Genomic DNA, 15,642 nt, shown 5'->3' on the forward strand with positions numbered 1-15,642 from the left:
GGACGGCCGGAGGAGGATGGCCGGGGCTCTGCTGACTGCCGAGATCGGCAGGCGGAGGCCAGGACACCCCACGGGAGGGGGCGTGAGCTGCGAAGGGAGGTGCGAGGAGGGCTGAGGTTGCGGCCACGGCCGTGTGAGAGGGGCTACCCCGCTCGGCTCCGCGGACGGCTGGCGGGCTGGGGGCTGGGCCGGGGGCGGGGTGCGCCCGGGGGCGGGGAGGCCGGTCGGAGGGAGGGCCGATGCCGAGGCTGGCGCGGGCTCTTCCCGGTCGCGGGGTTATATAGCGCGGAGCGTGGAGCCCGCTCAGAGCCGGCCCGGAGCGCTCCGACTTGCAAGCGGGCTGCGCGGTGGAGCCCAGTGCCCGAGTGACAGCCGCGGGGAGTGCAGGGCCGGGGAACGCGAGCCCTCGGGGGCAGCTGCAAGGCGTTGGGCAGCGCTTGCCTGCGCCGAGCGAGTCTCCCCTTCCCGGCGCTCCGCCGCCCCGCACCCCACTCTCTCACCCTCTCGCAACTTGGGTCGAGTTGACAACTCCCGCGGCGGCCCGCTGACCCGTGCCGCCTCCGCTGCGCACCCCTCCCCCGGGGTGAGAGGGAGCCGGCGCGCCGGTTCCAGGGACGCTCGGGCGGCAGCAGCTTGGCCATGAGGGCAGTGCGAGTCGTCTAACTCGGGGCTGTCACCGCCACTGCAGCGGAGCCGGCCGGCCGGGCGCTGCGGGACGGGCGGGCGGCTGCCGGCAGGAGGCGCCGAGCCGGGTGACTGCCGCGGCGGGCACAGTCCGGGGCCACAGCGCCGAGCCCGGGCGGGAGTGGCCCCGCGCAGGCAGGGAGCGGCGCCGCGCACTCCAACCCGGCGGGCACCTCGGGGGCGGGCGCGGGGCGCAGCCTTCTCGTCCCGGCCTCTGTGACAAGCGCCCCGGGGCCCGGAGACCGATTGCAGGGCTCAGGGTGGGCGCGGACGCAGGCACTGGGCTCGTGCGGGGCCCCGGGCGTCGCGATGAACATCGTGGTGGAGTTCTTCGTGGTCACTTTCAAAGTGCTCTGGGCGTTCGTGCTAGCCGCGGCGCGCTGGCTGGTGCGGCCCAAGGAGAAGAGCGTGGCGGGCCAGGTGTGCCTCATCACCGGCGCCGGCAGCGGCCTGGGCCGCCTCTTCGCGCTGGAGTTCGCCCGGCGCCGGGCGCTGCTGGTGCTGTGGGACATCAACACGCAAAGCAACGAGGAGACGGCTGGCATGGTGCGCCACATCTACCGCGACCTGGAGGCGGCCGACGCCGCCGCGCTGCAAGGTAACCTGGACCCGCGCGGGAGCATTGTTGGGTCAAGCCTCTTTCCACCCCGCGCCCTACCACGGCAGGCCCCAAACCCCGCTGCCTGGTCAGCCCCGCTGTGGAGGAAAGGAACACCCCATCGGTCTTTTAGGAGACGAGTGGAATTCGCTCCCTGATAAAGGAACGCGATCACTTCTGTATTACCGGGGAGAAGGTGCCCAGTCCTCGTGGGGGTTTGGTCTCTGGGGACTACGGGGGGGTTTCCTAAGCCCTCTGGGGTAGGGAAGGCGGAGGGAACTTGTTACCACAGGTTTGGATCCCAAAGAAATGTCTTGCTCCGACTTACAAGCGGCGCGATGGGAAACGGAAGCGTCTTTGGGAAGTTGTTCTGACTAGACTGAAGAAGTGTCTGAAGTGTCTGTGTTACTGTGGTCTGAACCCCTTAGACGAGGGCAGTATTGACGGTTTCACTATAAGTTTAGCCTGAGGAACATAATTACATTGTTTCGCCAGCGATAAGTGCTTTAGTTACATTCCCTGAGCGTGATTGAAAGACGCCTTGCTTCCTAAGAGAAAGCTCTTGGAGGATTTAGGCTTCGTTGTAAATTTCTTCCATGTTTTTGGTCACCCCAGGAAATCTGCATTTCTGAATACTTATTAACTAAACTGAATCTGAGATTTTTTTTTTAAGCCAAAGCAAAGTCCATAACCAACCATAAATGTTGGTCCAGGAAATTTGATAATCGCTGTTGCTTTTTAACAGAATTTTTCATTTTTAGAGAAAACATTTACCTGTACGGAGAAAAGTGACTTGGGCACTTCTCCCGTGTATTGATAATTTATCATCAAACTTATTGATACCTGCGTTTTTAATTTAAGGGCGAAGATGTAACATTTTCATTGGTGGTATGGAGGTGTAGCAAATACAGATTTTTGTGCTCCCTGCCAAAACCTAAAAGATAAGGGTATTCATTTTCCAGGATACCGATTTTGGTTTTTAAATTGTCAAGTTCTTATGTGGTAAAATTGCATATTTACCTGTAACTTGATTTGTGAGAGTACTTCTTAGAGGTGTCAGCTAGCCCAGTTAGAACAAGCCAGTGATCCCTATTTCTTCATTAAAAATTGTGGCTTCATTTCTTGGCTTTGGATGAATTCAGATTATTAATTACAGTTTTGATTTGTGAGCCTTGAAGTGAGTTTCCATTTTGAGGGTTCTCATACTAAAGACTAAGAGCTGTTTCTCTTGGGCCACTGTTTCCCCAAAAAAAGAGGAGTGTGTAGTGTGTGTGTTGTTCTCTGAGCTCTGGGCTGAGATCAGTTCTTTGCAGGTGTCTTTAGCTCCAGCAAGCTGATCCCATGTGGTCTACTTGTATTGGGCTTGTCACAATTACATGACTTTCCCCTAAGCAAAGTTATTCAGTAAATTGCTGTAATTCCCAAAGACTTCATGGGAGGAAGGCAGCTGTAAAGCTCAGTCGTTGGCAAGCCTTGCAGCGTTAGAAATTTGAAGCTCACTGTAGTATTTTTGTTTTGTGTGATCTTTGTCCTACTGATCGCCATGTGACTCACTTTCTGCACTCCCTTCTCTTTTGCATGTTTTCTCCTCATCTGGACTTCTGAGGACAGCTGGGAATGGTGAGGAAGAAATTCTGCCCCACTGTAACTTGCAGGTTTTTACCTACACCTGTGATGTGGGGAAGAGGGAGAACGTCTACCTGACAGCTGAAAGAGTCCGCAAGGAGGTTGGCGAAGTCTCAGTCCTGGTCAATAATGCTGGTGTTGTCTCTGGGCATCACCTTCTGGAATGTCCTGATGAGCTCATTGAGAGAACCATGATGGTCAATTGCCATGCACACTTCTGGGTAAATATAAACATCCTTGTTTTCTTTGCTGGGCCCTCCTCAATGAGAAGGTTGGGAAGGAGAGAGACTTCAGTGCCAGCCTGAAAGCAACCTGTACTCTTTCGCCACAAGGTCTCCTTAGCTCTTCCCTATGGTAAACTGCAGTGTATGCTGGTTACTATTAGTCGTTTTGTCCCCGCCCACCCCCCGCCACCCCTAACTCAGTATTTTTGAGAGGGCAGAGGATTGAACATTTTGAACTAGTTTGAAAGATCGCCATAAAAATAACAAGACAGAGCGTAAAACCCTGGGTTTGTTTATTTTACTTTCTGTTGAGTTTATAAAACACTGGTTGTTCTTATGAATTCCTACAGTCAGGATTTAGGCTTCCAAATTACTGCTCAGCCACATTTTGGAAAGTGCCAAAGATTCTGAAATCAACATTTGTGGTCTGTTGGGAGTGGCCAGGCCACCCTGGCAGTCACTTCGCATCCCCTGACCATCCACAGGGTCCAGGGCATCTTCCTGTTGCAGGACGCCTCGGGACTCTCTTGGGTTAGACAGCGCCTCGCAAATATCACCCTAATAGGACCCTAGAGAGGGAAGCGAGGTGGTGAAACCTGGTAAGCTGGGGATTTAAACAATGTCCGCTTCTAACCATTAAACAATGTCATGATCTACGGAGGGGTGCAGGGCCTTCTGCTGCTCTAGGGGCAAAGGTAACCCCAGTTTTTCATCTCAACTTGTCTTCAGTAGAGGTAGGTGTGACTCTGTCCCCTATAACTGCACACTGCTGACCCACTTTATGCTCTTTTTCCTCACAGTATTTTCCCTTTACTTTTGTAGACAGATACGATTCAATAAAGAAGGAGTAAAAAAATAGGATTCTACTTTTTTTTTTCCATAGGCGGATTAGCCTTCTAATAGAACACAACAAAGAACTGTTTCTCCTAAATAGGTCACATTAAACCTCATTAATTTTTTAGCAACTGCTTAAAAACTTAATCTGGCTTTAAAAGTACTTATTCAAATGTTGCACCTCAAGCATCAAACCTGTTCTCTGCTCTTGGAGGACGCTTATTTTAATGTTTTATTTTTAAACATGAACTTTATTTATTTATTTATTTTTTGAGATGGAGTCTCACTCTGTCACCCAGGCTGAATGCAGTGGCGCGATCTTGGCTCACTGCAACCTCTGCTTCCCAAGTTCAAGCAATTCTCCTGCCTTAGCCTCTTGAGTAGCTGGGACTACAGGCACATGCCGCCACACCTGGCTAATTTTTTGTATTTTAGTAGAGATGGGGTTTCATGGTGTTGCCCAAGCTGGTCGCGAACTCCTGAGCTCAAGCAATCCACCCACCTCAGCCTCCCAAAGTGCTGGGATTGCAGGTGTGAGCCACCGCACCTGGCCTATTTATTTATTTTGAGATGGAATTTTGCTCTTGTTGCCCAAGCTGGAGTACAATGGCGTGATCTTGGCTCACTGCAACCTCCATCTCCCTGGTTCAAGCAATTCTCCTGTCTCAGTCTCCCGAGTAGCTGGGATTGCAGGCATGCGCCACCACGCCCGGCTAATTTTGTATTTTTAGTAGAGGCGGGGTTTCACCATGTTGATCAGGCTGGTCTCGAACTCCTGACCTCAGGTGATCCGCCTGCCTCAGCATCCCAAAGTGCAGGGATTACAGGTGTAAGCCACTGCACCCGGCCAACATGAACTTTATTTAATTCATTTAGAAACCTCTAGAAATGAATATGTAAATGACCTGAGCTTGTATATGTTTTAAACAAGTCAGGAAATCACCGAATACAGTTTGGGGAACTACAGCTTGCCTGTAGGTGTGTGTTGGGTTCAGTGGGGGTGGGGAACTGGATTAAAGTCCTTGCTGTGGCTGGGTCCCCAGGAACAGGCAGCAGGTGTCAAAGGGATGGTTAGATGAATAAAAGGCAGTCCAACCAAATAAATTTGACATAGAATTTATCAAGAATCTTGTGTGTTTATGACTAATCCTGAGTAAAACAACTACCATTTGAAATAAAAGACATACATAAGTGGGAGGCGGAGTGTCATTTTCATATTTGAAGAATGGTAAAGATGAAGCTGCCGTAAAAACTGCAGTTGATTTAAGTCAGCCCTAAACAGTTACAGCACTATCAGTAGGTTCATTATGAACCGCAGACACTGACTGGGATTGTTTTCTCCAGTAACGTTTGACTAAGATGATGCAAGATTACATAACTGTAAACTTTTACCTACACCAGGTATTCTAAAATTTAGCCATCTTGCCTACTTTGTCTGCATGATTATTTTGCTTAATTGTAAAATTTTAAGTGTAATCAGGTTTTTAAGAAACCTCATACAATCTGCAGTGAAATACTTAAAACAAGAAACCAGCTCCGGGAAGACATCTGATAAAATGAGTGCTAATTTAGTGTGTATAAAGCACAGAAGATTCATAGCCTTAGCTTTGAAAATGCACATAAATTGATATACCGTCTTTCTAATATTAGGCTTCTTTTTAACATAAGGAGGAAGTCAAATTAAATCTCTAAATAGAAAAATTATTCTGGACCTGAATCTGTATACCAAGGAGGAGCATAGCACCTTCCTAGAGTCATCACTGTGCTTTGAGATGTTGCTTAACCACACAATTTAAGGAGTTCTTGGAAGCCTTGATGGTAATGACGTCACTTTGTATTAAAATATGGGAGGCTCCTGAATTCTCCAGCTGTTTTTCCCCTAAACATCTAAACTTAAGAATTTATTTTCAATATTGAGTCAGAAAATTCATTTTAGAGTTGGAATTTCTGACTTCTTGCTGAAATTTACAAATCTTTTGAGAAGTTTTGATTCAGCAACCAAAATTTAAAGGAAAATTCAGTATAATTTTTACAGTGAATTTTTTAACAGGGGTTAAGGAGTGTCGCAAGAGCCACCTGAATTCAGCTTCCCTTCCAGTAGTCCTCTTAGGCAAAGTGTTGGTGGCAGCTTTTCAAAGATGTGTTGACGTTGGCATGTGCTGTTTTCCTTCCAGAAAAAATAATGAGTGTGTCTTTTTACTGTATCTGGGTATGGAAAAGAAGTTACCCCATACATTTTTAAAAGTCCATCAGCTGAGCAAAGAACTGTTCAGTCATTTGAACAGATCATCCTGAGCCAGACATTTAAGTAACAGTTAATATCTGTTTTCAGCTGTTAATACAGTTAATATCTGTATTTCAACAAATAGTATGTTGATCCTGACTCAGAGCAAAAGTGAGTGAAATAGAAAACCATGTGGACTTTCACTGAAAAGCTGTGGGCACTCTCAAACCAGTCCACATACTATTCCCGCTACCTGAAACACCCTCTTCCTCCATTCCACGTGTCTTTTAAGGTGTAGCTCAAGTCTCAATATAACCTTTCCACCCCACTGCAGCCCTTCTGGCCTTTTTGGATATTAGAGTTGCAAGAATCCAGAGACCTTCTTGTTCAACCCTTTGTTTTCCAGTGAAGTAGGGGTTAAATGACTCATCTAAGGTTTTTCTTTTCTTTCCATTAATCTCTCACAGCATTTGTTATCATTCTCCCAAAGTAGATAGCAAGTTGTCTGAAGGCAGTTTGTTATATACATCTTTCATTTTCCTTTGCCTGGAACAAAACTCTATTCTTAAGTCACTCAATAAATATTTGGTAATAATAGGCTTAAATATTTAGAAGATAACCTATTCAGAGAATACTCACATGGGTCTATGTTCTGAAGTTTTAAAAGGTAAGCATTATGGGCCGGGCACGGTGGCTCACGCCTGTAATCTCAGCACTTTGGAAGTCCAAGGCAGGCGGATCACTTGATGTCAGGAGTTCGAGACCAGCCTGGTCAACATGGAGAAACCCTGTCTCTACTAAAAATACAAAAAAATTAGCCAGCCGTGGTGGTGCTAGCCTGTAATCCCAGCTACTCAGTAGGCTGAGGCAGGAGAATTGTTTGAACCCAGGAGGCCGAGGTTGCAGTGAGCAGACATGGCGCCACTGCACTCCAGCCTGGGTGACAGAACAATACTCCATCTCAAGAAAGAAAAAGGTGAGCATTATGTTGGACTAAAGCTGTGTAAGATCATTATTGCAAACCAGGGCTGTCTCACCCTTGTTATCACTCATATTTTCTTTTGCTTTCCTACATAACTTTCCATTCTCCCTGTCCCACATGTGTTCTCATTTTTACTATTTTGTGTTAGAACTCTGCTCATTGGTGTGAGGCTAGTGACTTGATAAGGCTGGTGTTGGTATGCCAATTTGAATGAAGCTCACATTGAATGTGTAACAGCCATTCATATTTACCAATGATCAGTCCTCAAAAAGAGGACCCCCGTAGCAATTCTTTCCTTCCCTCTTAACCATGTACCATTTCTGTACCCTTTGGAAGCCTTTCCTCAGCCTGGCATAATTCTGTACAGCCTTCCAGTCTGCTGTGACACTTCATCTTCCAATGTTGATCCATCACCAGTAGCTCTCCTAGGAACCTTCTCCTGGTCACCAGTCAAGACTTAGTGATAGATTTGGGGTAGGTTCTAGTCAGCATAATCTACTGTGAAACACCCAGTACAAGACAATGCAAAATGAATGCACTATCATGCACTTTAACACTAGCATAGAAATTTTTCATGTGGGCTGTTTATATCTGGGTGAGATGTAAAAACTTGAAAGATACCTCTCTTGGGCGGGGTGCAGTGACTCAAGCCTGTAATCCCAACACTTTGGGAGGCAGAGGAGGGTGGATTGCTTGAACCCAGGGGTTCAAGACCAGCGTTGGCAACATGGCGAAACCCTGTCTCTACCAAAATACAAAAATTAGCTGGGCGTGGTGGCATGTGCCTGTAGTCCCAGCTCCTCAGGAGGCTGAGGCAGGAGGATGGCTTGAGTCCAGGGGTTGTAGACCGCAGTGAGCTGAGATCGCAACACTGCACTCCAGCTTGGGTGACGAGAGCCAGACTCTGTCTCAAAAAAAGGAAAAGAAAAATACCTCTCTGTATTCTACTTTGAAATATGGAAAGTTGGTCTCCATGCAAACCCATGTTTCCCTCAAAATACTAACATTGCTTTACTTGTTATTTTTTAAGAGAAGTAGAATCTTAGCTTGCTATTTCTAAAAGCCAAAGTTTATCTGTAGATCCTTTTTAACCAAAGAGCTGCATTTGGCCTTTATACGTGAGCAGCAAATTGATCCCTGATTAACCAAAAGGGGGAAGCAAAAGCATTTAACTCCAGGCCTTTTATATTCTGAAGAATTTTTGCATGGTAAAGGACTAAATCTGTCAAATAGCTAGTAGGTAATTTACTTCTATTGATATGGTAGTCAGACAAGATAATTGGTAGTTAATTAATAGACCACTTAACTTAAAAGGTTTCACAGTTTTAAAATACTAATTACTGAATTAAGCATTTATCTATATCCAAATGTCTAAAGTCTATTTAGTTAAAATCTATCCAGGAAAAGTAAAAGCCCACCAGCTAGATCTGAGTAATGTAGCACTTAAAGACATTAGTGCTGCTGTTGTACCTAATATCTCATGAATGGTCCCTAATCATTAATGTTTAGGTTCTTATGTGATTTACTGGTTTTTAATCTCACATACTGCATTCCTCTGTTCTCTGGTTACAGAAACTAGTTTTGTTCAAGGTTTCTTACATTTAAAATTTTTAAAATCATTTCTAAAGTATTCATAAAAATATTTGGCCAGTATTTCTTTCTCCTTACCATAATAACTGTAAGACTAATTAGTTTATAGAGAATATTGATTTCCTATCTTAAGATAGCTACTAAACACTTGGAATTCATGGCCTATTTTTAAAAGTCTCCAGTAGAACTGGTTTCTGTTATTAAATATATGTCATATGTATAAAAATGTTTGAACTTTAGAAGTACTTTCAATGTCTTAAACAGAGTTGTAAATTGACCTGGAGTCAATTTTATCTTATTCTTGTAGTCACAGTTGAAAACTGAGTAAAACATCTCTTTTGATAGGAACTGCTTGGTACCTGGGACTGTATACCTATATACACCAAATAGGATCACATGCTCATTGAACTTTGAGTGTCTGTATTTGATACATTACATGCTGGGCCCAAATCTGTTGCTACTAGAAATCAAAATCTGTGACATGATAAAATATCACTTTACGTGGCTGGTGTGAATAGGGAACCAGACGCTACATCAGATAAAAAGTTCTCCAGCATCTTCAATATGTTCTAATCTGTGTCTGTTTTTCTCAGTTGTTTAAAAAATACTGCTAAATAACCAATGTCATAATTTCTAACCTAAATGAGAAAAACAGCAATGCTGTCCTCGTTGCCAAATCCAGTGTGCAGCTTCGTCTTTCTACAGAATGTGACCCTCTTGACCGTCTCCTTGAAACTCAAGTGCTTTAGCTTCCATGATAAGCCCACTTTGTCATGCTTCTCTGTCTGCCTTCAACTACCTTGACTGTGCCACACATTCTCGTAAAGCAGCATGTCACAAAACTGAACAAACTCCTCTTTGCTCCTTCTTGCATTCCCTGGTCACCAGGCTTAGAAACATCAGCATTATCTTCACCTCTCCAGCCTGCATACGTTCATGGGTCCCCAAATCCTGACTATTCTCTTGTGCCCCTGTGCTTTGATTGATTGCCCCTTTCCTTTCCTACTTCATCCTGTGTGCCTCCATCACCTCTTGCCTGGACTCTTGAAAGTGCCTCTGATCTTCTTTTCCTGTATTCGCTTTTGGCTTTCCAACCCAGGGTCATCTAAGCAGCCTTGAGTTTGTTATCTGCCTGCTTAAAATGCTTGTATGACCATATTGCTCACAGCGTGAAGTCCAGGCTCATTAGTATGGCATCCTGGCCCTTCCAAAGCTGATTTCCACCTGCTTTTCCAGGTCAGCACCTATTTTATCCCCTCATCTACTGTAAACTTCAGATGGGCTGGACTCCTCACTGTGCCTGGAGAGAGCCTTGCACACACTTATGCTTCACACAAGAGCCTCTGTTTGGCTGTTCTGCCATTTGAGTCCTGTTTTACTTGAAGACAACAGAAGTTGAATAGTTCAGAAAAAAAATCTGTCACTATTCCTGAGAAAGAAAAACAAGTTCAAAATATTTTCATGTTCACTTAATAATATCTTTATATATTAAGATGGCAGTCCCTGTAAAATAGTCGTGAAATTCTTGGCTCAAGGAATGGCCCTTTCTTGTTTGATCATGGAGTGAGTTGTGCTATTTATCTCAATTCCTGGAAGGAAGAAAAGTTGCTATGTGTTCTTTTCTGCCTCATTATTTCTACATCCCAGGCTTTATCCATTTTCTGCCCAAACAGAAATTTATCTATAGGATATGTCAAAGTGGAAGCATTGTGTAGCCTGTGCTAATGCTAACACTGACTGAATAGCTTTCTCAAAAAGACTGAATGCAGAGTGCCCCGGCAGAGTCCTTAGCCATTCATTGCAGGATTGGGTCACTACAAACCCTATAGTTTAATACTTAACTGCTCACACTCCGCTTATTCTCTTCTCCTACATTTGTTTTTACTCTGATCATGCTTCAGATTTTCGAGATCTTTGGCAAATTCTAGTGAATTGGTTTTAGTAACTTGAATATATCTAACCCATGACAATCTGAGAAAATTTAATAGCCTCACTTGAGAGTTAGAAGAATTTTAAGTAGGAAACCCCTTTACATTTAAGTTTTGTCTTGAGTTGAGAAATATTAATAGCAAATTCATCTAAAATTTCTGCTTTAGTTCTTTCAGAAACTAAAATTAAGCCTCTTTCAATTATGATAAGTAGTCTATTTGCATGTGTCTAATCCAGATGTCTGCGTATATGGATTAATGTGCAGATGACATGGTATGTTTGTTTGCTTGCTTGTTTTCCTATGCTCAGTAATAAGTAAGAAGACATGATTATGGTGCAGTTACAGCCACTGGACCTGGGAAAGTCCTAAATACCGGGAATGTTTTTGGACCCCCAAACTGTACTATGCTGAAGTTCCACTAGGGGGTGTACTGGCAGGGTGGATTTGTATCTTATTTCCTGCACATAGAACCAGTATTTTCCTGAGAGAAAGGGTCTTTTGTAACTAATCTTTGGAGTGTGACAAAATCTAATAGTCCTTAAGAAATAGAGAACTATTTCCTGCCTCCGCTGAATGGGTTAAGTTCAATGTTTTGAGCCTGTAACTTCAGAGATCAGATTAAAATGTGTTAATCTTTCTTATCAGAAGTTGGTATAGTAGTTAGCTATTCAAAGAACTAACACTTCTAGATTCTATCAACTGACCTAGAAGCTCCTTTAGGCTGAGACCCCATATAGACATAACTGGAAAATAACTCAGAAGATGGGGATTTCTGATTCTTTCTAAAGCATACAGCTGGTCCCCATAATAGGTAGCCTTCAGAAGGTTCCCTGTATTGTGAATTATCATTCTGTTAAGATACCATTGTTCAGAGCCTAGGCTAACAGAGCATGGCCTTGGGATTCATTTGCCTTGACATACCTGGCTGGCCAGTTCCAGTCACCTGCATCCCTGGGTTTATACAGGCTTATGCCATCCCCACACTGGAGTGGATGCGAGGGGATGCACACCTTTTCATGTGGTCTGAAGGAATGCTAACATTTTTTACTTGAAGAGCTTCCCCAGTGTATTTCATTCTTGAATTTTTTTTCTTCTTTTTTACTTTATTTGTCAATTCTCTTGAAACTCAGGTTCACACCTGTCAGGGACCATTTTCCTAAATGCTCTGAAACTAAAATGAAGTGAGCCACAGGGGGGAAAAAATGAATATCCTCTTATAATCTTCATAAAACTTTCAACACTACAGCAAATGCTGCTAGAATATTTAACAAGTAATGGCAATTACTGCCGCAACCTTGAGTGCTGTCAAATTAGCCCCTTACAATGACAAGCCACTTACAATGAATTCACATTTGGAAACAAAACATTACTTGGTCTGTGAAACTTTCAAAGATCACACAAAGATGTGTGAAAGTGGCAGTGGTGTTAGCATTGTATTTTTTGGTTTGGAAAAAAACAGAAGTGTTTCTTACATGCTGCTTGCATAAAATATGAATTTCTTGCCTTTCCTTCAAATAGTTTAGTACTGGAATTTTTGAATATTAACATGGTGCAGCTTCTTAGTGTTATCCTAAACAATAGGGCTCAAAATAACATAAGTGTTACTTATGTAAACACGTGGTTATTTTGAGGACAAGTGAAACTTAAAATTCAAAGCCTGAATTTTCCCACCTGTAAGTTGTAATTAACATACTGCCCCCTACTGATTTCTTAAGTGTTTTTTACATGGGCTAGTTCTACAGTCTCTTCGGAAAGAGAAGCATAAGGTGTAATGAATTACTTTTAAATGATTTCATATTGTATTTTTATTATGTTTGCTGGACTCTTCAAGTGTTGCAATTTTTACTTATAACAGTCGTTTTTTGCCTATAGTAAAATGGGACTGATATAAGAAGGATTAGAAAGGAGGTGGTGTTGGAAAGTTTCGTTGTTTTCCAGCGTCATCTAGGACTCGGGATGAAAGCGACTAGGTAGCTGAAGCGACTGCTTAGCAATGACTTCTTTTCTTAGGTCAGATACTGTGTTTTAACCAGAATATGGTCTGCATGGAGGGCAGGGAGGACTGGGAGCCATAACATAGTAAGAACCAGGACTTGCAGGAACTTGAGGAAACAACCTAACCAAAAATAGATAGCACTTATAACAAAAATAGTCTATAAATACATGCTTAATGAGCCTTGTGTACATTTACTAAATTTTTATATAGCACTTAAATTTACAAAGCCTTTTCATAAACACTTTTCTCATTTGAGCCTCACAGCAACTCTGAATTAAGTAGATGTTTATCTCATGTTTATGGATGAGGAAACAAACCCAGAGAGGAGAAGGGACTTCCCTAAGGTCACTGCCGGGGAAGGAAGAAACTAGGACCCAAACCCTCAGCCTAGGCTTCCAGGTTAGAGCCTGTACAAATACTTAGCTGTGGGCTACAAGTTCAAAGCTCCTGGTACAGTAGGTAGATTTTCCTATGAGTCACTTAGGAGTTTTGCCCTGTGGTATAATGTAAGAATTAATCTTCAAATGTTGATTTTTTATTAGCATGGTTAGTTTAGCAATAACTGATTAACCCTAGCTTAATATCCCCAGGAAGCTTGCTCTGTAGATTAGACAAGCATGTAAAAATTCAAGCCTGAAGAACCAATACTATACTAGAATTTTATTACAAAAGCTCAACTTGTGTGTTTCTGGGCCTTTTCTGTACTTTTCCATAGCTTGTGTTGGAGAGAGTTATTATTTCCTTGAGAATAGTGTAGTGCATCCTTCGTCACCCAGCTTCCTTCTTTCTCTTCCTAGTTTGCATATCAGCATTGACAAATTAGACACAAAAAAAAGTCACGAATGGAAAGAGCTCTTCTACAAGGACTGGCTGAACAAAGTTCTATGAATAATTGGTACCAAAATATCAGTTAAGTGTGGTTTTAGTTTAGTTCATTTTGTTAGCTTATCTCCTAACAAAATGTAAAACCTTTATTCTGTTATATAATATTCTTATGGGATCAGAATTCCAGACAGCTTCATAAGCTTTGCCTTTGAAATGTTAATCATGGATTTTCAAAATTGTGCACTTTGGGCCACTGGGCCACTGGTAGTGTCCAAACTTATAGTCCGAGTATGTGATCTATAAAGGGGTAATTATTCCCTAAATGAGGTTTTCTCACAGGCTTACCAGAGTATAAAAGCCTCTATGGTTCACTTGTCCAAGGTAAAGTTGGAAAGCCAGTGAGGTAAGTGCCAAGGCTGATGGAGTCTACAGTCCCTGTCTTGAAAGCTAAACCTTCAAAGCCTCTGTGGATATGGGGGGAAGGATTTGAAGTCTTTTAGGTTTCTTCTTTACGAACTTTGTTCTAATGGGATTGGGTGGCTTGCTAGTGCTAAAAATGGATCCAAGGCAAATAGACATAGAGTCAGTCCACAAAGTCCCATGGTCATTCATACTAGGGGCTCTTGCACTAGGGGCTCTTGGCATTGATTTGAACCAGGCTTTACCTGATAAATGCTAGGGGTAGGAGGCACTGGGAACAGAAGGAGGATCAATTATATTGCCTGTTTCACTGAACTCTTAGGAGAGTTGATCTGAAGCCACGTGAGGTCGGGAGTAGACAGATTGCTCAGGCTCACTCTAGAACCTTCTTCTCGGCTTGTGGTCCCAAGCAGCCACAGTAGCACCACCTAACTACTGAATCCGAGTCTGCATTTGATTCAGACCCCAGGTGATTCCTACGCGCATGTGCATCAAAGTTTGAAGAGGAACTACTCTTCCCACTTTTTCAGTATTCCATCTCCCCCTTACCGACATACACACACTTTTTTTTTCCTGAGCTAACCAGCCCTTTAGGAATCTTGTACCTAGGAAGATGTCAGACCGCGCACTCTGGGGCCCACTCTGATCTGGCTTTATTTTTTAAATTTTGATTCAGGTCCAGTGTCTGAATGGTTGCTCTGCCCAGGGTGGAGTTTTCACAGCCCTAAGCACCACAGCAGAAAGTCAGGGCCAGCCAGTGAAGAACTGTGTGGCATTGCTGGATAATGGAAGGAATGATGTCTCACGTATATTTGTTGTCCTTAAAAGGAAGTTTTCTTTTTTCAGTTCTCATAATTTAGTAATGATATTTTCGGTGGTTTAACCAGAGTTGTGATTGGTAAGTGATTGGTGTGATCTTCTATTACATTTCAATATTGTTCCTCTGTGAGGTAGCTAGAATATATCAGACTTGTTGGATCAGTGTTATTGTCCTTCAAAGGTACTTCTTAATTTCATGGTGGAGTGGTGGTTTGAAGTATAGAAACTAAAAGTGATGAAGTTTTGAGTCCATATTTAAGTTGTTGGCTTTTTTTTTTTTTTTTTTCAATTTCCAGCCCCAAATGTATTCCAAACCTGGAAAATATCGTTACAATATGAGAATGAAAACTTAAGGGACAATCATCACTGGAGTATATGGGACTTCCTTTCCTAATGTACATGTTCTTTCTAGTGAGTAGTTCTCATGTGGGTGATTTTGCCCCCAGGGAACATTGGTAACCTCTGGAGATATTTTTCTTGTCAGACTGGTGGAGCTGCTGCTGGCATCTAGTGGAGAGAGGTCAGGGATGCTGCTTAAACATCCTTCCATGCATAGGGCAATCCTATGGCTTAAAATTACCCAGCCCCAAATGTAATGGTGCTGAGATTGAGAAACGCTATTCTGGAGCACTGGTTCCCAAACTCAGCTACAAATGGGAACCACCTGAGGGACAGTGCCTCCTGATGCCTGATTCTCCCATTGGAGATTCTGGTATAATTGCTCTGAGATGTGTCCTGAACACCAGGAGGAAAAGCTCCCCAGGTGATTCTAATGTAGCAAACCACTGATTTATAGGAAAGTTGCCATCTGCAATCTTTAAAATCCTTTAAGAGGTTCACAAATATTTATTTTTGTTTTTTAACAATGCCTATCCCAGTGGAGGTACCTC

The 15,642-nt window shown here is 43.5% G+C and overlaps 1 protein-coding gene across 1 annotated transcript in view; it reads left to right on the forward strand.

Moving 5' to 3' along the window:
* The first annotated feature begins 786 nt into the window (after nucleotides 1-786).
* RDH10 (retinol dehydrogenase 10) overlaps nucleotides 787-15,642 on the forward strand; it is a 29,810-nt gene continuing 14,954 nt past the window's right edge. Inside the window, exons 1-2 of the mRNA XM_002819179.5 lie at nucleotides 787-1,282; nucleotides 2,894-3,129. Of these exons, the coding sequence (XP_002819225.1) occupies nucleotides 994-1,282; nucleotides 2,894-3,129 (525 nt within the window). The 5' untranslated portion in view covers nucleotides 787-993. The remainder of the gene's footprint in view (nucleotides 1,283-2,893; nucleotides 3,130-15,642) is intronic.

The sequence above is a fragment of the Pongo abelii genome, chromosome 7 (genome assembly GCF_028885655.2).
Source record: "Pongo abelii isolate AG06213 chromosome 7, NHGRI_mPonAbe1-v2.0_pri, whole genome shotgun sequence".
NCBI classification, from domain to species: domain Eukaryota; kingdom Metazoa; phylum Chordata; class Mammalia; order Primates; family Hominidae; genus Pongo; species Pongo abelii.